The 23,293-nt window shown below is 38.1% G+C and overlaps 1 protein-coding gene across 2 annotated transcripts in view; it reads right to left on the bottom strand.

The window, feature by feature from the left end:
• The window catches only part of LOC115760557, a 43,511-nt gene that overhangs the window by 4,168 nt on the left and 16,050 nt on the right, over positions 1 to 23,293 (bottom strand). Inside the window, exon 1 of one of the 2 annotated variants that reach the window (XM_030701963.1) lies at positions 18,527 to 18,919. The exons of the other annotated variant lie outside the window; for it this stretch is intronic. Coding sequence (XP_030557823.1) covers positions 18,527 to 18,529 — 3 coding nt within the window. The 5' untranslated portion in view covers positions 18,530 to 18,919. Of the gene's footprint in view, positions 1 to 18,526; positions 18,920 to 23,293 lie in introns of those variants that run through there. 2 annotated transcript variants of the gene reach the window in all.

Here is a 23,293-nt window from a genome sequence, read left to right as displayed (position 1 = left end):
CTGTCTAGCAACTGGACTAGACCAGGAAACAAAAAGTGAAAAGTCTTTACTTGAAAGATATGTCAAAAGTGTGCCTATATCTCCAGATAGTTCGGATTTTGCCAGTCAGCGCTAAGATCTCTTCAATAACAAACTGAAACGCGTTAACAATAACAATTATAATAATGAAAAATCTTAAAAATAATCACTCCAATCAATTGTGACCATTAAGCATTGAAATTAAACAACTAAAAACTGGTTTATATGCGAGTAGATAGTTATTTTTTTTTTCGTATTTCTCGTTTTGTTAATATTAAAACCAAAAATAATTATTGCTATTGCTTTACATTGTGTGGAACCTACACGCAGCGACAATATGTGTTAACCTTGTGCCTTTAAATAAAGCACGGCATTGTGATGGGGGCCCCCAGCTACAGAAACCAACAAAAAAGTATGTATATCAGACAGTAACTGTCGAAGGTATTTCTAGCTGCCTGCCTGCCGCCCCGCCCCCCTTCTCTCTCTCCCCCTCTCTCTCATAAGCCCCTGCGACAAATTAACAAAGTTATTGCATGTGCTCTTCTTCGACTTAGTACAGTGAACTATATTTGTCAAAGACAAGTTAAAGCAACGTTACAGTTCACACTTGCTAACTGTTTCGGCTGAAGTGCGAATGGTACGCATTTTAATGGGGTTCCATATAAGTACAGCTACGAGTACCGAGCCGAAAGACCAGCAGTGCCTGGAGGGCACGCACACTCACACACACGCACGCACACACACACACACATACATATATTTTATATTTATTTAGGCATTATAAGTACGTAACTGGGAATCGTTAAACTTTGCAGTACTCGACATGATTTTACAGATTTCATTTTAATATGTATACCACGTATTTTAAGATGCATAAGCAAGAGGGTTTGATTAACAGCGATGAACATTGATGAGTTCTGAAGATGTCTTTAATCTCGGGATCTTCAAGATCGGGAATTATTTAATTAAGTATGCAGCTTCTCTTTAAGATCGAGAATTATTAAAGCCCATCAAAACTTGTGTTAGTTGATTGATTATTGAATTGCTCTTTAAACTTTTTACAGAGCATCTCCAGGTCGAGTCAACTCTCGCTTTGTTCTTGTACGTTTCGTGCCTTGCGGCACACAAATTTATGTATTATTATAATTACACAGAGTCGAAATACTGAAATAAAAACTGAAATGTCATCGAACGTTCAAGTGGGCAAACCCATGAAAACTCGAGCTACCAAAGAGCCAGAGAACCGAAGTGCCCAAATCCCAGGTCCCAAATCCCAAGACCCAATCCCTATCCCAATCACGTTGGTTCCGTCGTGCGCTCTGGTTGAATTCAAGTGGCATCGAGCATTGATTTGTATAGTGTTTATTGTTCTAACGTCGCAGTATTCCCTATTTCAATACGTAGCCCATTCTTGTGGCTTAAGTGGAGCTTGCTTTGCCCTCTGCCCAACCCCTTTGCACACCCTTTCGGCTCTTCGGTTGAGTACTCAACTACACACACACACACACACACACAGCCACTTTTAGTTTAACATATGCATTTTTATTCATATATATATTTTACTTGAACAATTTTTGTTATAATTTGGACGCAGCTGACGGAAATTGACTCATGGCTGGCGAATTATGCTCCAGGTGTGCATGACACTGGCGCTGCCAACAACAAATTTATTAGAAATTGCTACAACAGCAACAACAACAGCAACAACAACAACGCACACATGCACAAACGACTTATGCAAACAAATAAACTAATTTCATGACGCACACGCGCGCGCCTGCGCAGTTGCTTCAACTGCCGACGCCGCCGTCGACGTCGCTGTCGCCGCCGACGTCGCCGTCGTGTTGTGCTACTTACAATTGTAACTAGCTAAAGAAAAAAACCAAACTAAGATTTTTTTCGTTTTTTTCCAAACGTGCCTTTGTTTACTTCCCAGCTGAAGCCTGGCCTACACCCAAAAAAAATATATATGCTGGAAAAAGCGTCGCGCGCGAGTTCAGTGACATTTTTTACTACTCTTTGAGCTACCCTTACATAGGGTATCGTGAGTATATCAGCGAATGTGCGAATTATGTACAGTGTTGGTAACAACCAAAAAAAGTAGCTGAGGCCAATGTTTAAAATAGCCAAAAACAGCTGACTGAATACAAATTGGCTATAAACAGCAGTAAGATGCCAAAAATAGCTAAATTAGCTTACAATTTTAGCAGGTTCCGACTAACAAACGCTGAAAATAGCCAAAATTAATGCTAACTTATCTTAGATAACTTAACTTATCTAAATTCGAAACTAATTTTAATCGGCGGCTCTGGTAAAGTCTAAATCTCTAACAGGGTTGGTGTTATATATTATATGAATATATCATAATCATATTTATGATAATAGTCATAAATAATGATAATAATATTAATAATAATGATAATAATAATGATAATAATAATAATAATAATAATAATAATAATAATAATAATAATAATAATAATAATATTAATAATAATAATAATAATAATAATAATGATAATAATGACAATAATAATAATAATAATAATATGGATAATAAAAATAGTAAAAATATTAATAGTAAAATTAGTAATTAGAATAATAATAATAATTGCCAATAAAAGTCAATACAAGTAAAAAAAGATTTCTTCTCTTAAATGAAACTATTAACTAATAAATTAATCGTTTAGCTGTCCCCAATTGAAATTAAGAGTGTTTAAACTTCGCCTACACAAAACCACCGAATTCTTTGTTGCTCGTTTTGTAGTTGGTTTTGACTTTTACGTTTTTCGTTTTTTTTTTGTATAGTCTGTGACAATTGTTGAGGCATCGACTGTAAGTCGAATTGCGCATGCGTAGGTAAAACTTACTAAATTATTGGGTTGTGTTTCATTAGTCAGCCCACAAGGCGGCGCATGGATTGGGGGAATAAGCTTCCGGGCGCAGCTGGCTGGCTGACTGACTGGCTCAAAGTTGAGTGTTGGGGACCCAACTGCGCGCATACTTTTCAAACAGACTGTAGCCGTAGTTGTATGTTGTGTCTTTTTGGTGTCTCTGTGACAGCTGCAGAGATATCGGCAAGCCAAATGGATTACCTATGCCACTAGGCGACTATTTCTATTGCTATCGCCATCTCAATCGGCCTGGAAACAAATGGAGCAGAGCTCGCATTTGAATAGTCATTATGTGGTTAAGACGCGTACTCGCATTCGTTGTATTCATACACTCATATCTCCAAAACTCATTGTACTTTATGCGTACTGTCTGTGACTTTCTTTGGCCGTACACACATCCACACACACACACACACACACACACACCCTAAAAATGGCTGGCTGACAAGTTCATTACACTGAACACTCCACACTCATGCACACAGCAGAATTAAATGGGCTGCCCCCTTGCCTTATATGGCGAATGCCGATTGTTAAGTGTATTGTTACGAGCATATAAATTAGGAGGCGGGCGCAGACCTTGCCCCAATGGGCGTGTTATAGCAAATGTTGTAGACAAAATTAAGTGGCAAGACATCGGCAATTGATTTGTCTTCAGATTTTCACATTCAAATGCACCAAAAAACCAATCGACTGAAACCTAGCTGCTTATAAGCTAACAAAAAAACCGCCAGAACTGCTTGCGAATTATAGCTGAACTCTACTTTTTATTATTTGCCTTTTTATGTTTTCTTTATATTTTTTATAAAGAACTTAAGCCAACATATGCATACATATAACAAATTTGCATGGTATAAAGTTTGTTTGTTTCCGCACAAATATTTTAGATGACTTATTTTGAGTTAGTTTGCTAGAAAGTTGGCTTAAGCATGGGCAGTCTCATTGTCAGCAGCACCCACACAACATAACTCATTTAAGTTGCCTGCACCCTGTACCCCCTGCGCCACCTTGCCGCAAGTCGAAAGCAGTTGCCACCAATTGCTGACTGGCATTTGAACATTTTTCGTAGCTGCCACTTTTGAATTTCTATACAAAAGTTTCTTTAATTGTTTATAACTTGAGCGAGTGTGTGTGTGTGTGTGTGTGTGTGTTAAGTTGAGATATTTTTTGATGTGGGTTAACATTTCTTTAAGCATTTCACTTGGTAGTCTCAAATTCGTTGTTGTTATAAAATCTTACTCGACAATTCTAAGCACTGAGAACGCAACAACAACAACAACCATTTTTGATAGTCATTTTTTACTCAAAAAATTTCATTTGAATATTGAAACTTATTGTTGTTGCTTTTTACTGGGATATATGTGTGTGTATCTAATTTCTTTTTATGCTGCCTTCAAGCAGGGGTTTGCTGTTGTTGTTGTAGCATTTTATAATCGCATCAAGTCATGAATACGCTATGACTTTATACTTTAGACTTCTGCTCCATAAGTTATATATGTGTGTGTGTGTGTGTGTGTGTGTGTAGCACTTGAAGAATAATTTCTGGTTCCATTTAACTTGGACTTAACGTAACGAAAACTGAAACGCTTCAAGTAGACGACGATGCCGAAACTACTTACAAATCAAAGGAAAGAAAGCCTCATATTCGATTCCCTACCAAACGGCGGCTGACAAGTTCCCCTTCCCCGTTGCCCCCCCCCCCCCCCCCGCACAAACCCAACCTCTCTTAAAGATTTCAGCCATGTGGTTACAGAGTTGAGTTATTTTTGAAGTTTTGTTGGTTTTTTTTTTTGGCATTTATTGTTCCGAATCTAAGATTGATTGAAGGAGTTCAGTGAACTATTTGAGAATCATGTAAATGATTATTACTTGAACGCGATACGCGGCCTTTTAGAATGCAGTCAGTCATTAAACAAGCAGCCAACCAGCTACTCAATACTCGATACTCATTTGAATTGGCCAGCCAATGCTATATAGAGAGATATATACAGTTGTCGGGTGTGACCACGCCCAGTGGCTGCCATGTCATGTCTCGCAATGCGCAATAATAATTACAAATGATCAGATGTCAATTTCTTAACCAAGCAGCAACAGTTCTCTGTATCTCAAGCCGCTGGCGTTGGTTTTTTTTAAACAAATGAAATTTATTGTTAACGGTTAGTGACCCGAATTACACGTATCGCTTATTTATATCTATACATTACCACACACACACACACACACACACACACACACAGACAGGGACAGAGCAGATCAAACTCTACACCCAAACGCCAGGCCGATCGACTCTGGGCACTCTGTAAGTGTGTGTGTGTGTGTGTGTGTGTGTGTATGGCATGTATCTTTAAGTAGCATAAAAGTCAATTCAAGTCGAGTCTGTATAACTGACTGACTGTCTCGACTTTCTGCTGCTTAGCTTTAAGCGTTTTAATTGCGCCAAACGCCGCCTACAAAGCGAAGACGTTGCTCAGCTCAGCTCAGATAATGTATCTTTGTATCTGATCTTAATGTGCACACACAGCACACTCTTTTCTTCCAAGTACGTGTGTGTATTTATATGTGTTTGTGTGCCTGTGTGTGTGCAAGTAGGTCTCTAAAGATCGAACTGCTTCAATTAGTAAGCAGCCATAATCATCAAGACAAACTTTGGCGCTGCTTTTCTTCGAACTTTTTTACGCAGACTCAAGTAAAACGAGTTCGAATTTTATTAATAAAATATTTGTCGGATGATTTTGCAATATTATTTCACTATTAGAATCTAAATAGGGCGAGCAGACTTCAAAGAGTTACCCAAACACCAAACGTTGCAATATTATTTCTTATAGTTATATATAAATGAAGCGTGTTTAGAAACTAGACGAGTTCTGGGATTGGCAAATATTTTTATATGGGCTGCGATAACATTTTCATTGGGAATATCTGCTACTGTTCTTATTTTTGTAATATATAAATATAACATTTAAAAATATGATATATGGACCAATTTATCTATCATCTCTCTATCTATTTATCACAAGCTCTTGGCTTACAGCAATTTTTTAGATTTGTTTCTTACTTTGAGTTAAGTCTATTAAGGAAAATTTATTTCAAGGATTTTTCTAATTAAAATCTCCAATATTTAAGCATTGAAATTCTATTCCTAATTGACAAAAATGTATTTTAGGGATTTTAGCTTTTCGAATATTCGAGCCTTAAGATTCCGTAAATTTAACCAAATTCTAAGCTGTTCGACTCGCAAATCTAAGCATATTTCTAAATTGTGATCATAAGTTGCTTATATCTCAAAGATAAACATGGACTATCTGAAACTATTTAATTATCTTACAGTTTGCACAGTTTGACTTCACGCTGGACTCTTTTACTCCTGTTTGCATAATTTCTTAAGTTATGCAATGGATTAATTGAAATGCAAGTTGGCTGCGTTTTGTTGAGACTCATTTTAATGGAAAAGTGGCCACGCACAGTTGCTGAGCCACACACACACACACACACACGCACACAGAGTCATCAATATTGTATCTTTGTATCTAGTATCTTTTTTGCCTTTGCCACTGTTGTTGTCGCCTCACGTTCTTTGGGCCTGAGACGACCATCAATTGCTGTTCTTATTGTTGTCGTTGTTCTTTATAACTTTGCACGTACGCATTTCGGCTTTTCCTTTACAATTCAAACTAATCCCGAATGAAAAAAGATTGTTTTTTAAATCTGGCATTTTGGATTCTAATGCCCATTTCGCATGCGGCGTCACATTGTGGCAAATGCGCAGCAGCAGCTGCGACTTGTTGCAGTTGCCGTTGCAAAATTGCGCATGTATCTTACAGATACTTTTCGTATCTATCAGCATGTTTCGGTTTTACATGCGTTTATTATTTGCCTTTTTGGCATTTTGCAATCGCAATTTAATTGTTGATTTAGGCGTGTTTTTTTATGGCTTATCAGGCGGCGGCTAAAAGCCAAAGGCAAATTAATTTAAATGCGCGCCCTCAAATGGCATAAAATACAAATTGTTTAATTAGCAACAAGAACAACAACAACAAAAACTATACGAAAGTACAGCAAAACAAATGTGTTAACTAATTCTAGGCAATTGCCCCGAACTGATAAAATGACACAGAAGAAAAGCTAAAAAGTAAACGCGCCCCTTTGGCAATGTGACGCCCGCCTTTGTTGAATGTTTATCAGGGTCTTTGTCTCTACTCTATTCTATGCTGGGTATACTTCGGTAATTATGTTCTGCTTGGTTGACATTATATTAACGCCTTTAATAAGCCATATAGAGAGTGGAGACAGCGATTGTCACCTAGTTACAGTTGCTGGTAACTAAATCAATTTTCATTTATAATTCCCAAAGAGCTCTAGCGCGAAGTAATATATATGCCGCGCCCTTGTACTAGTTGCTTCCGTTTTTTAAAGAGCAACCGAGTTTCAGCTTGATGTAAAAAGTTTCTTTATGCGGGCACTTTTAAATTGCATTTAAATATAAACAAGGTTTAAATTTTAATTAGTTAGAAAAACGTATAAACGCAAACTTCTTCCTGGTATCAGCGACTTGTTAAATAAATTTGCACAACAATTCGAATACAATCAACAAGGGGAGTGCGTGTGTGTGTGTGTGTGTGCGAGTGCGTGTGTGACTAGGTGTAGGCATATCTGTGTACCTCCTACGTTATACAATAATTGTGCCGCTTATCGAACTAAATAAATATTAAATTGTAATTAAAGTCATGCGAGTGATTTTCGGTTTTCCATTTTACTGTCAACAAATAAAGCACCCAAGAAGTCGGTGGAGCGAGGACGGGTACATAATTGTATTTATTTATGGATAGGTTGTGGCCCAAGTCGTAATTTGTAATTGACAAATAAGTCGAAAAGTCTTTGGCCAGGTATTAGGTCAACGGAAATTTAATTGCTAATTGCATCGTTTATGAAGGCGCGGAGCTTAGGGCTTTAGTGTGTTCATATTCTTTGCTATTCCTTTTCGTTTAAACTCGACTAAACTAAGTACCAGGTGATAGATAGCCTCAATTAAGTTGTCATTAGACAATCAACGCGTTCTGTTGGCCCGATTCCTGACTTATTTCCAGCCCGATACGCGGCATTGGCGCGCTCCGTTGGTCTGGAAATCGAAATTCACAAATATTTGAAGGCAAAAAGCAAATAATAACAACAAAAGAAGAAAAAAAACCGAAACACCTCAAACAACATGCAACAAATTGCGCGAGTTATTTTTCTTTTTTTTTTCGGGGACACACAGCTTGCAGCATTTTTGTGGCGCACACCTGGAGAGGTGCCCACCAGAGAGTATCTAGAATCTAGCCGCAGCCAGCCGCCTGGCAACACAATGCCACAAGGGGCAACAAATCGCAGACAGATACCAAAAGTCGAGCTGACAACTGGGCAACTGCCAAACAGCAGCTGATGCCAAACGCCAACGTCAACTGCGTCTGCGTCGGCGTTGACGTCGCCGCCTGCGTCAGCGTCAGCGTCAGCATCAGCATTTGCGCCTGCGTCGGCGTCTTACGCCTTGCGCCTTGTGTTTTTATTTCTTTCAATGTGCCGCTAGTTTTGTTGCCTGCTCCGTTTTGGCTTTGCTTTGCCTTGTGCTCCTTTAGTTTTAATACCCGCACTGACTTAGCTGCAAGCGGGTATATTAGGCTGCGCAGACTCTTTTCTAAGATATCTTTAAAACATTTGATCATACAATCTGAAAGAATTCCTAATTTGAGTTCGATTTTGGCTTGAATTTGAGTGTTAGGAAGTTAAGCTAGGCATTTTATAGAGCTATATATTTTAATTTTTTAACTACTTTTTTTTTAGTGTTTGCTAAAACAATATGAATTCGTTGAAGGTATTGGAATGACCATTTTAAATTGAGTTAAGCTGAAGCACAATTAATAGTCAGATTTCTTTATAAGCTAGCTTCAGCTTCAACACTAGAGTTCGGGTATTTCTTAGTCGAATGGCCCTCTCCCAGTTTCCTATATAAGCCGGCTTTAGTAACAAGGGTATTTCTTAGCGAATATTAAATTCGATGTTGAAATTCATTTGATGTTTGACAGTGTTCCCGATTAAAATTGAAATAGGAAATAAGGTTAATAAAAAGATTTCCTTTATGGACTAGGTTCAGCTTTACAGCACGGGTCTTTCTTATACGAATATTAAAGCCCTCTCCCAGTTAAAATTGAGATTAGATGCAATAAGGTAATTAGAAAGATTTCCTTTATCAGCTGGCTAGCACTTTAACACAGAATCTTGGGTATTTCTTAGTCGAATATCGTATCGAATATTTGAATTAATTTTGTGTTTGACAGTGTTCAGTTTTTAGCCCTCTCCCAGTTATTATGCGCAAGTGTGACGCATGAATCATAGCAATTTATTTTGCTAGTTGTTGCTGTTGTTGTTGTTGTTGTTGTTATTTCTGTGCCATTTGCTCTGAAAGTCATGCGCTTTAAATTTTAATAAATTAATATTTTTTGTTGTTGTTGCTTTTAGTCGATTTGGCTGCTTGCACCGGGTGGGTGACTGATCAGGGGAAACATTTTCAATGCTTGAGTTCTGAAAAATGCAATTCACAGCTGATGCGAGTTCAAAGCTCAATTGGAGAATTTAGTACAAGTTCTAAAAAACCCACAAAAAAAAAACAAAACAAAATAAAGCAAAAACGCATTTAAATGATGAATAGTTTGTCGAATTTGTTGCCCAATCGAAAACCCAAATCAACAGTCAAATAGCCAATAAGTGAAGGAATTGATATAGATATAGGTATGTGCATATGTATTTGTATTGTAGACAGTATAGATTGTAGATTGGGTGTGTTTTTTTTTTTTTTATTAAATCAATGCCAAATGATGTGAGAGCTGGGCCAGAACTGAATTCAGCTTAAAAAATGCTGACGACATTTTTAATCCTAAAATTGAGACTAAAAGCCAGAAAAGGTAAGGAAATATGAAGAGAAGCAACAAGAAACGAAGAAAATAAAAATAAAAATAAATAAATAAAATGAAGCGCAGATTTATGTGCACTTCTCAAGGTGGGGGAGTTATTATGACCAGATCTGACGAAATGCCTGGCCTGAGAAGAGTTCGTGCGATCGCAACGTCGAGACATATTATAAATTCCTCAACACTTAAATCAAGAAAAGAAGAAAAGAAGCAGAAGAAGAGCAACTGTAACTGAGGGAGGCGACAAGGTATTCACTTATGCATACAATCAAGATTAGGTTTTAATAATTCAAAGTGAGTCGCACGCGGGATTAGCTGAAAAACGCGTCTAATGTACAGACAAGTAAGTAAAAACTGAAATCATGTTACTTTTTGACAAATTCGAAAGAAATTAAACGAGCCAAGAGAGCATGGGTGTGCGTGCGTGTGTGTGTGTGTGTGTGTGTGTGTGTGTGTGCGTGTGCGGGTGTGTGTGCGTGTGCGGGTGTGTGTGTGTGTGCGATACGAAAGGAAGTGGCAATGCGCACGCGGCTCGTAGCGCTATTAAAATACAGAACACACCCAAAAATATTTTAACGACGACGACCAAAGAAACAGAAGAAAGAGAGACAAAAACAAAAACAAAAAACAAATGAGAGCAAAAGAGACAAGACGATGAGACGGGTAGACGATATCCAAAGTTTTTTAGCTAGTTGCGACTCGATGTGACTCTCCGATAGATGGCTGGCTGGCTGATGATGATGATAATGACAATGATGATAATGACAATGACGATAATGACGATGAGGATGACAAAAGGCGAGTCGGCTGGGTGACAGCGCGCGATTTATGCTGAAAATTGTACGCGTTGATGCATAAGTTATGCCCGAAAACGTATTAAACGTATCTAACGGATGCATTCATGGGAACAGATAGTTGAAGCACGCTCAATTCTAACTTCAATTATGACATTAGACAAACCGGTTTCAGTGCCATTCAAAATTGAAAATATATTTTGACTCCATGCTAAACAATTCACACGCCAAGTTGCAGCATCCCAACTGGAATCCTTTCGGAGAGGAAACCACTTTTTTTTTTTTAATTCATTCAATTTCTAAGATTGTTTTTCCATTCTAAGTCCCAATTATGACATTAGTCACATTACAAAACGTTTGCAACTGAACCGGTTATGAACCGGTTGCGTATCGGGCAAGAATTTTCCACATCTCCCTCTTTAGGTGTCAAGTCTTCGAACTGAAAGGGTACTTAAAAACCTTGCGAAACGCCCAGAGCTTGAACCGGTTGCGTATCGGGCAAGTATTTAAGGTAATATACTAAGCAACAGCTGAAATATTTATCTTATAATGAAAGCATTTTATAAACACTTGCAAATTGCTTAAAATTCAAAAGGATTTCCTAACAAAAGCCCAAGTTTTGTTGTTTGAAACTTATAAAATATATTCGCATATTTGATACTTAAGCCACACAGGACTTGTTTTAAAGGCAACGCCTCTTCTTTATCAGTCCTTGCAGCTGTCATCATTTCAATAACTGGTTGTATTTAGCTGTGTATCGGGTATAAAGTATTTGTTCGCTATTCAAAGGCGTCGTCAAAAAAGAGACAGCAATGCGCAGTTGTCGAAATTTTATACCCACACACACACACACACACATAGAGACATACACACAATGCAACTATAAAATGTTAATCCTATTTTATTAAGTGCACGCAGACATTTTGACTCGAGGAACAACGACAACTGGCAACCCCCTTCGGTTACTTTAAAGCCTGAGCACTGTTCCATATGGCCAGCTGACTAACTGGATGCCACAGTGTGTCGCACACACACACACACGCACGCTCATGTATATAACATTATGATTCCTATAGCCTGGCATTGAATAAAACGCAAAATATTTTTTCCAATTAATTGGCCAGTCAGGGTTAGAAACTTCAAGATCGTCTCATGTATGTGTAGATACATCAGCTGGGGCTGGCAACTTGAAATGCGAATTTACAAAAACACAAACATATTGAAATTGCAAAATCGCTTGAAATTATAACTCACGATCGCATGAAAATTCAGTTTTTAAAACTAACAATAGATGTATAATATAAATAGATATTTGAACTAAAAAACATACCAAGCCACAGAAAGTATTGTATATATCAAAGTTGGAAAGGCCTTTAAATATGGGACAAAAAGTATTGAATATATCAAAATTAGACTGATCAATTAGAGAATTTAGTACGAGTGCTAAAACCCAAACCAAAATGGAACAGCAACGCGTTTAAATGTTGAATAGTTGGGTATTTAACTATGGAATAGATAGTATTGGATATATCAAAATTGTAAAGGACTTCAACTATAGAGCAAATACCTAGGAGAAATGTTTCCATTTTTAGGCTACAAAATTGAACAGCTCAGAAAAGGTTTTAGACAAGCTTTTAGTAATTATTTATCTAAATGTTACATTATAAAAATATAAATTATTCATAAAGAAGGTAAAGATAAATGTACTAGGTCAATGAAAAGATCTGACTAATGTTGAAAGTGGGACTTAGAGGAAATCTAAGACCAGATTTGTAAAGGATTGAACTTCTATTTATTTCTAAAATGGAATGTTATATATTAAAGAAATGTTAAAAATGAAGTGCTCATAAGTCGATCATAATAGAAATATTAATAATATACCTAGGAAAAAAAGTTGTTTGCCTAAAAATTCTATGTTTGTTTTAGTCTACTTTTAGCTAGGCTTGTTAGGCCTCAGTTTTTGGGCATACGCTCGGCATCGTTTCATATATAAACCTTGATATATCATATTGTTTTTCCCCTGCGGTTCTCTGGCGCATTTGATTAATAGTTCTTGTTGAGTGCACATTCTGATTTGTCAAATTTCGTTTGGTGTGCGTCTCAATTCTCGCTGTCTCTGGCTGCCTCTCTTGGTTTAGCTGCGCCTGCCTTTTGGCGTCTTGTTCGCGCCCCAGTGGCAACAACCAGGTGGGGCGTTACCTGGCTACTAGCTACCTGATGCGGGGGCTCTGTGAGTGGCTTTTTTATTTTTGTTATAATTTACGATCGAATCGAAATCCGAAATATGCGCACGCATTGCAAGCAAACAGATATTAACATGGGAAATATAGACGAGTTATATGTGCAGGAAAAACGGAAAACGGAAAAATTATTTTGATTTTGTGTCTAATTGCGATTCGGTTTGTCGTCAATTGCTTTGCATGTGGCACACAAATAAATTAATGGGCCTATGAGGCAGAAGTGTGGGGCAGGGGTAAAGTTATGTTGCACAGCCCGCATATGCAGCCAACTGGCGGCCACATGAAAAGTAAACATTGGGAACCGAAATATTTTTGTAAGCCCCCTCCCCCTCCCACAAACGAAGAAAACATGCGACTAAATGTGGCAACAGGAGCGGGTTAAGCGGCGATCAACGCCAATTGGCCAATTGCCACCGCACAGCAAGGGGCACGCGGGTACCCGTAGAACCCATTAGATAGGGTATACCATATGTTTAGACATTAATTCATTGCTTAATTGTTGCTTTTATCAAATACAAATTTTCAGCTAGCAAAGGGGTGGAGCTTGGGTAGACAGCGGGAGTATGGGGGGGGAGAGGGAACGCAAGTTTAAGTTGCGCCTTGAAAGAAATTTTCATTTCATAGTCGCTCATTGAAAATAATTAAAATTAATTAAGCCATTTTATGCCGCTGCCTGTGCTACTGCATTGGCTAACTGCTTGTGCCCCCCACTCTCTGCTCTTCCCTCTGCCCCCCCCCTCCCAACACGCCTTGTGCAACGTATCTATAAATTTAAATCGCCTTTAATTGAGGCAACTTTTGGGTGACGAACCACTGCGAAGACTCTGTGGAAATTGTCAGGAATTTTATGTATATTTGTGTTTGTTTTTATATACCCTGAACACACTGAAAATGGCTAAAAAGGGTATAATGTTTCTGTGCTAATGTATGTAACAGGTAGAAGGAAGCATCCACGAATCAGCATGTCTTATGTTTCAAAACTTAAACTGCGTAGAATACTTTATATAGATCGATGGTCGGTTGATGGGAGTGGCAAGTTCTGCAGCTAAAGCAAACGAGCTGCATTTATTGTAACTAGAAGAAAGTTGAGGGTATCCCCTAGTCGGGCTCGCCCGACTACAACACTCTTACTTGTTTTCTTGTAGTTTTGCGCAATGCTTTAATTAATATTTAATTACTTGAGCGGGGGCTTAGACTGACTGATTTGTTGAAATTTTGCAGCTTTTATGGAAAGGCCTAATCAAAAAAAATAAAGAAATAAAGATATACAACACGTGCAATGATTGATTGTTAGCTGTTTTTATTGTATTTGTGGGCCAGGGCTTAAATGTGAGTACAAACAACAACAACAACAACAACAACAAAAAGAGAACTCAACTCGGCATTTGGTTCTTTGTTGTCTGTGTCAAAGAAAAGAAAATCACATACATATACAACAAATAAAGGATGCCAATAGACAGAGAAATAGTGAGTCACACGCTCAGAAGCCTGTCGCACTTGAATGACTGTCTGATTGACTGACTGACTGACGAACTGACTGACTGAGTGACTGCTGGACGGACGGACGGACGGACTGACTGACACGCATTGTCTATTGGCCAGGCTCACATTTCTATACATTTTACATTTAACATTTAATTCGTTTTTCTCGCTCACCCAAAGTTGTCGGAAAAACTACAATTTGAGTGATGGAACGAATTTGCATTCGACATTTTATGATAGCAGGCGTAAAAGAGAGACAGACAGAGAGTGTCAAAGAGAGCGAGATAGAGAAAGGCAGACAGAGAGAGATGATGGGCATGCCGCAAATTTATGCGCCTTAGTTCCAACAACAACTAATTCACTTAATTATCATACTAAACAAAATCAAATTACATTTGCTTATGAATTGGGAAATGTTTTGGGAATGAGTTCTTATAACATCATCGGAATTTTCATAGAATTATGCCATTAAAAAATTAAATCTTCGCCTTTGTTTATAGTAGGTGACAAATGTTTGTTTTTATTTCAACACATCAAATTGCCTAATAAAATTATTAACATGAAACAAAATATTTGAACATTCCAAAACTTGCTAAAAAAGCATTTTATTGCTTTCTAAATCGGATACATTTCGAGCTCTTCAGCTGAAATAGTTTTGTATTTCTTTCTTTTGAAGCCGAGTCAAAAGTTCGTAAGGCAAAACCATTTGGGAATTATAATGCTATTTTCCTTTGAAACCTAGCCAAGTCCTGAAGTCCTTCTTAAGCGAAAACCGTTTGAAGATATTAGTGCAATACTTTCTTTTGTTTTTCGTCAAGTTTTCTTCAATACATTTCAAAATTCTCAAGTCAAAACAATTTGAGAATTATAATGCGTTTTTCCCTTTGAAATCCAGTCAAATCCTAATGCTATTTTATCCAAGTTCTCTCAAGATCTTCCAGATTTGACTCACAAAGAAGCTGAATAATCATCGCGGAATGCATATTCATTAGCTTATATATACATTGACAGGCTATATTGGCAAATTTCTACAATTTCCATATGCCATATTGTGGCCAGAATGCAGATAGGGTTTTCTGTTATGGCATAGCGCATTTTCACAAGGCCAAGATAAAGACAGCGAGATAAACATAGATTAACGAGTATTCAGATCAGAAACCAATCAACTGTCGCTGTACACAATTTCCTATGCATACTGTTGATACGAGGAATATATATATATACAATATATACATTCATATGGCAATTATTCGAATTTAATTTTAATGTGCAATATATCCATATGTATATATGTGGATTGCTCTCTCGTTCGACATACACTCAATGGCTTCTGACTACTTAATTTCCAAGTGCCATAAAAATGTGAATGCTTTTCGGTATTGAGAATTGAAAGCCCAGCATATTTGGGCGTTGAAAAATAAGTTGGCTTATTTATTGTGCCATGCTTATAAATATTTAAAAAGCCTCCAAATGAAATAAACAATTAGTTTATTTATTGACACTCACACACACACACACACACACACACACACAGTCATAATTACTTATTGATTTACATATGATATAGATTGACTTATAGAGGAAATATGTGGCCTAAAGTGCTCATGTTGAAAGTCAATTGTATTTGGAGCCCTTTACAATAATTAACCCGCCATGAATCAGGTTTTCTGGATACTTATATACATATAGAATCGAAAAATCAGCGCATATTTGTGGCATTACGCGAACTATTTGGAAATTCTAGTAAGCTAAGCCCGCTGTCAGTACAAGAAAGTAATTTCTAAAAGTTCTCGCTTATAATTCGCAATCGGTTTAAGCAACGCGTTGCTCAAATGACTCGCTTAGCCAGTTGATGGTGCTTATTATGAGCGAACTGTACATTTATTTCTAGATAGCTGCACAAAGCAAACATATGTTAAATATGGCAATTAATAAATAAAATGCGTCTATTTCAAATCTCCCAGTCAGCCCAAGCTATACCCTCCTCTCAACCTCCTCCAACCTCCGCGGGCATCTTGAGTGGTCGTTGATTTAAAACATACATTGCGGCCTTTAATTGTGGCGCATTTTTGTCGAATCCGAAGAAACACCAGCCACATTTCGTTTCCTTTTAATGAAAACAAATTTGATCGAATGTGTGGTTAGTTTTGAGAGGGCGGCTGGTGGGGGGGTGGGAGAGGGAATGAAGTGGGGTATAGAATACCTAAGAAACAAATCGAATATAACGAAAACTTGAAAGAGGAGCGCGCGAGCACCCTGCAAATGGGCATTATGAATTGTATATGTATATTCACAATATATACACATATTCATGTGAGTGAGTACAACGGGTACTCACTTGTGCATGTGAGTGTGTGTATGTGTGTTTGTATGGGCCACAAAATTATGATTTGTGTAAAAGTTGCCTGTGATTAAGCACTTTTAAGTGTAATTCGGCGATGTTGTTCTTGTTGTTGTTGTTGCGCTTTGGTAGGGTCTATATAAATAGAAGCAGGCAGGCAGGCAGAAGAAGAAGAAGAAGAAAGATGTTTGCCTAAACCATAACTAAAAATCTTTATAGCTAAAGATATTTGTGAGATCTTCTGCGTTGACCGGCGACGGCGACGGCTGCTGCCGCTGCGATTGCGACTGCGGCGGCTGTTTAAAGTCAATTTTTGAATAATTATGAATCGTTTTTCAGTCTTTTTAGTTTTGTTGTTGTTGTTGTTGTTTTTTTTCTCGTTGTTGTTCTCTAATTATAACAACATCATAATCATAATAATTTCTTATGAGTTGTATTTTGGCTGGCTCTTCGTGTGTTCTTAATGTGCCAAATATATTTCTATCTATTGAGCCAAAATTGCGAATATTTGTCCAACACACACACACACACACACACACACACACACACACACACACACACACACAGATACACACAAAGTTGCCTCAATATGCAAATGGAGCAGAGAGATTTATAAAAAAAAAAAAGAAAATCTATCTAAAATGAATTATTGAAACCGATTTGAAATGCGTTTATAAACTAAACCAAGTGAAATTATGCGATTGCGAAATGCAGCTGCAATATCTATGCCAAAAGTAATATATATATATATATATATATATCACACATTTATAGATATATATACGGATATGTAAATAAAAGTATTCAAATGCATTCAAAGAAATCCAAACAAAGTATTGAAAAATTGCAAAGAAATGGTTTAAAAAGCTGAAAAACCAAAAATAATGTGAGAACAACTGGGATAGAAACAAATTTGAAGACAAACTTTGTTTTAACTTAATTAGTTGCATTATTTTACAAATACTTGTGTATATTATAAATCCTAATTAATAGAGTATCGAAGAATAGGTAATATAATTGAGGGATTGAAGGATTTTTATAAGTTTATCCTATATAACCGACTCTTGCGTCGCATTCTGTTTGCTTAACCTGATATATTCCCAGAGATCAATAAAATAAAAAGGCAAACTTATTTGTCGCTTTCTATTTTCCAAACCCAATCTATTCCCAGAGATTAAACATTTTGAGTAAACTATATATCAAGTCAATTGCATTTAAGTTGACAATCTTTTTGCTGAGTGTATTTTTGCATAGTTTACACATAGAGCGGAAGTTCTTTAGACGTCACTTGCACTTTATATCGATGATTGGAATAAAATCTGGATATGCGAATACGCTAACTCAAATCACAGCTGCTTATATGGTATTGTGCGCTTAGTCAAAATCGCCGGAAATTATAAGATGCCAATAATAAAAATTAATATGCAGAGATTAAAACGATTTATATGTACGCCATGGCGTTGAATGCGTGCGACTGCGCCATTAAATTGTTTATAATATAGCACTAAAAAACATACACACTCCCATACCAATATGTATATACGTCTATATATATATATGTGTATCATATACTCTGGCTTGTTCAGTTAACACTTTGGTTTAATGACTAAGACTAAGGAGCGCCCTCGTGTGCTCGAAAGAAAAAAAAAAAAAAAACAAAAACAAAAATAAATACATTTTTGTCAATAAAATAGAAATTAGCGACGCTGAATCACAATTGTAGTCAGATAGGAAAACGCGGCGTTTTTGTACTTATATAGTCTAGAGTTAGTTCTAGTGTGCTTATTTCCATATTTAATTAGTGAGAGTTATTTACCATTTTGTCGGCTATGTTGTATCCACGTTTATAATCCCAGCCAAGGCAAGAATTCTAGTTAAATGTTTATTTGATTTATTCAAGATATATTTGTATTAATTTCTTCACATTTAGCACATATTCAAATGTTTGCACGTTGCAGCTGCAAATTTTATTTGATTTCTTGTTATTGTTGTTGTTTTATTGTTGTTTGTGTTTAACACTTTGTTCAAATTGTCTGTCCGTTGCGCGCGTGCCGAATAATAAGCAAATATTGTTTAATACTAATTACAATTGCCGATATATATCGTCAGCGTTATGGATATAAATGTTGTATTGCCTGGATATATTAATAATTACAGTATGCAACAATAAAACCGAAGCCGGGTATGCTGCTGCGCGCGCTCGTGTTCGCACTGCTGCACGTTTAGTCAATGACTAAAGGGCGGGCAATTCAAAATTTTTTAAAATTCATCAACGCTGCCAGCAGCGACGTCGACGCCGACGCTAACGTCGCGTCAACGCTTGCGTCGACAGCAGCAAACACACAACAAAAACCAAAAACTAATAAAATCAATTACAAACGCACACAAACACATTCACATGCACAAGAGCAGCCGAAGACGCAGACCAACACAACAACGACGAACCGAAGGCAAAGAGCACGAACAAAAGCCGACAATGCGACGTGCTACACACGAAGTTCTCGTTCTCTGGAAAAAAAAAACAACAACAACAACAACAACACTACAACCAGCAGCGCCAGCAGCGACGGCGGCAGCAAAGGAAACGGAGCATGGAACTAGAGCTGAGAGCGTGTATCGTGCTTATTCTTAGTCTTAGAGCATTTGGTCCGTTGAGACTGCAGCATAATTTGTTGAGCAAAAACAAGATATATCAAAAGGTTGTCGTTTATAGGTTTTGCGCTCGTCTCTAAAGGGAATTCACGTTGTGCGCAAAGAGAACGTTTGCGAATGTGCAGTGCTCTTTGCCGCTGTGCTCTCTCTTGGCCATTCGAATGTGGGCCAAAAGTAATGACAATAGCGACAATTGTTTAGCTTGAATTTTAACGTACTTTTGCGATGCCGTCGCTTGGACCACTGCCAACTATTTTTTAACTCACGCGCTCTCTCTCTCTATAGCGCTCGCTCTCTTTTTTTTGGCACGCACAAACACACTTGTGTTGGCTATTGCGCTCTTGCAGGCGTTGAGTTGCGTGTGTGTGTGTGTGCGAGAGCATGTAAGTGGGTATGCGCGTTTGTGTCGCTTGCCAAATGAGCCAAGCAAAACAAAAAGGCAAAAATATACATATGTACGTTTGTAGTAGGAACAAGAACGATTGCACCTCGCCCTGCCCTACCCCTTACACTCTACACTCCAGCACCCACAATGAGCACACAGCATTTACAAGCGAAATATGCAAACGATTTTTGCATTTATGGCAAGGCAATGACGTTTGCTCTGCTGCTCTCGAAGAATTTTTGTGCTGATCTCGTTTTACATTATTTACTTGTGGGAATAGATTTTTAAAATCACAGCTGCCCAAGCTGCACAAATACAAATGAACACGCAAACATGCACATACAAACATACATATGTACAAACATACATGCATATATAGCATAAGTTTAAGCGTACTGGAGTGCGGGCTTTGACACCCCTGAGTAAGTAGCGTCGTGTGCACTTTGTTTCATTATTCTGTATCCTAAAATATAATCGTTGCTATAAAGTGTCCTTTTTAACTCACACATTTGAATCGCGTTGCGTCGAGTTACCCTCATGAAGCGTACCAACTGAACCATTATTGCTACAGCTATCCATAATTACACAAGAGTCTAACATATATCGCATATAAGCCGCAGCGCTGCGCATAAATCGCAATTAATCAAGTGCAAGCCAATGCCGTTAACTCCCCTAACACCCCTCTCCCAGCCACTAGCACCCTGTGTATGTGAATCGCAGGGCAATCGAAGCAGCAGCAGCAACGGCAGCGGCATCAACCCTCCCCAGTCCGAATAGCTCAACCCAACCAATCCAGCAACAAGAAAAAGAAAAAGTTCAACTTCTGCTTTGAGCTGAACAACAATTACAAGGCATGCTATCTCGCTCATTCACTTTGCACTGGCCCGCCTGCACTCTCCCTCGCACACTCACACTCGCATAACGAAAGCTACTAAAAATGTAATCATTATGCTTTATCGTAATAATCAGCAGCCGCAGCCCAGGCAAGTTTTGCCCAACAGCCAGCAGACGGCGCACACTTGTGCATGCATACATACACACACACACATACACACATTTATATACACATTGAGAGAAATATAAGTACTACATTCTAACATAACAAACAGGCAAACAAACAAAACTAAATTACAACAATTCCAAAAATTTATAATTGTGCTGCGCACACAGTTAGAAATCTCAAACTACCACCAGCAGTCGCAGCCACCCTTTCCAGCAGTGTGCTGCCGCCTGCCCCCTGCCGCCTCATCTCCCCTCCACCAGCACAATGTTCATGCTCATTCTCAAGCTCTTATTCGGCCCTCAATCATCATCCTCATCATCATCCTTTTGGCTTGCCTTCTTGCCTTACAATTCGCCATGCTGCTATCGCTGTCGCTGTCGCTGCCGCTGCCTCTGTCGCTGCGTTTGGACGACAGCGACGACGACGACGACGTCGCAACTAACACACAAAGCTACCAAAAAAAAAAAAAAAAAGGCAGTTAAGTTAAAATGTACTTAGAGTTTAAGCGTAACCCCGAAATCCCGACCGAACCCAAACGAGATTGTGTGTTTTAAGCGTTTTAGTTGCCCGCTTGCACACCCCTTGCTGCCGGCAACTGCGACGGCGACGGCAGCAGCGACAGCGGCAGCGAAGCCAACGCTCACTGCTCAACTTTGGCAGCAGCAGCAGCAACAACAACAACATGCCAGGCAGTCAGTCAGTCAGCCATCTTGTGCGGCGTTATTAAATTTTATACAAATACTAAAAATGAAATCAAAATTTTCTTATTACAATGACTATTTTCTCTTGAACAGCTGTGCGCCCGAGCAGGGACCGACAATGAGTACGGTTGCGTTTCTCAGTTTGTCTTGGTGGATTTGCTTGCTGGGCTGGCTTGGCTTGGGTTGGGTTGGGCTCGAGAGTTGGAGGGGTTCTTGAGTCGTATTCGAGCCTCCCCCTCCCTCCCCCTCCCTCCCCCCACTGCCTGCCAGCTCTGTAAGTATGTTTGCCGAGTCGAATGAATTGTACTTATGGCCATACTTATCGACTGCATTGTAAGGGATCCCAAGTTTTTTGGGTGTTGGCCCTAAAAATTGTTGCCTGCTGGTTGCCATTTGGCTTTTGTGGGCGCAAACGGGTTTGTGGGTAGTGGGCGGGTTTGGAAGTCCTGCAAATATTTTGTGCATTCGCAAAAAGCTATTCACACAATTTCAATGCAGCCGTAGAAAATTGCCATAAATTCAATTATAAATTTTTTAATTGTTATACGCTTCTTTGGTAGACTGAACACGTTATATGAGTTCCTGCCACTTCCGGCTGCCTTGCTGCCGTGCTGTTGTTGCAATCAAAACAACTAAATAAATGAGTTTTCCATTAAAATAGATTCTACCTGTTTTAGATAAGCAACTCGCGCACACAATCTACTCAATCCAGCAGACTACCTGCAAGACATACTTAAAATTTAAATTAAACATCGCACGCAAAAGGTAGACAAAGAAAAAAAAACGTAGTGCCTAAACAAATTCTGATAAGCAACGTGCAGATAGGACCGCCAGGACAAGTGATGAATAATACCAATCACGTACCAGAGCTCGGCTGGCTAGGCCAGGCCAGGCCACCTCCACAGCACCTAATCAAAGGAACATTGTAAACTAAGCCAAGACAAGACAAGACAAACGAATTCCAAAGGATCAACAGACAAGTTCGTCAAAAAGAATCAAAGAACGAAACACATAGACGAAGAGTTATCGACTAGGCCATACCCTTTAGTTGGGCCAGGCTGTCAAAAGAAGTAGATTAATATTCAGTCAATATAAATGTATTCAGAATAGATCACTAAATATCCTGTTAAAATTCTGCTTATAAGAATAAGAAGTTGTATTATCAATCAATTCTTGACACGTTACGTAACGTTACATAAATAATTGCAAGTCTCCAAAATGGTTCCGCTTTTCTGGATGCAATATACTTTTTTATAATCTGGAACGTATTTCTCGATTAGAGATCACTCGAGTTTTGTTTTATATATGTTGGAATATCTATAGTATCTATATTCTTGATCATGATATCGTTCCTTTTTATCATGTATTACATTTATAGAGATTTTGGGATTTGAGAAGATAAAAGATTTACATAGAGCTGTTTATTAAATAACGTAAATATAAATATTATTGGGATATACATAGTTCCTTTGGAAACAAAAGTAAAGAGAAATACTCTTCAGATTTAGCTTATAGTTAGTCCTTTACATGGATAGTTTTTTATAGTGTAATATAGTGTACACAGTTTCATTTTTTGTTGTGAATCTTTTATAAACTAGTATACCCTATTTACAGGGTATGCGACAGCTTAGTGCTGTGTCCGGTCGTATGGAAAATGCGTAATCTCACACCAACGCAGCAGCAGACAAGAACAACAAATTAAGTGCCAATGCAATGCACACACGTATACGCACACACACACACACACACACACTTACACTAACACACCTAGGTATACAAATATCAATCTCTATATAGGGTCTATCTATGAATATGTTTCATGCGCATGCGCAAAGGCTGACA

The sequence above is a fragment of the Drosophila novamexicana genome, unplaced genomic scaffold (genome assembly GCF_003285875.2).
Source record: "Drosophila novamexicana strain 15010-1031.04,08,12 unplaced genomic scaffold, DnovRS2.1 tig00000462-arrow-pilon, whole genome shotgun sequence".
In the NCBI taxonomy this organism is placed as follows: domain Eukaryota; kingdom Metazoa; phylum Arthropoda; class Insecta; order Diptera; family Drosophilidae; genus Drosophila; species Drosophila novamexicana.
Note: the sequence above shows the minus strand (reverse complement) of the source record. Positions and strands in the feature narration are given on the sequence as shown.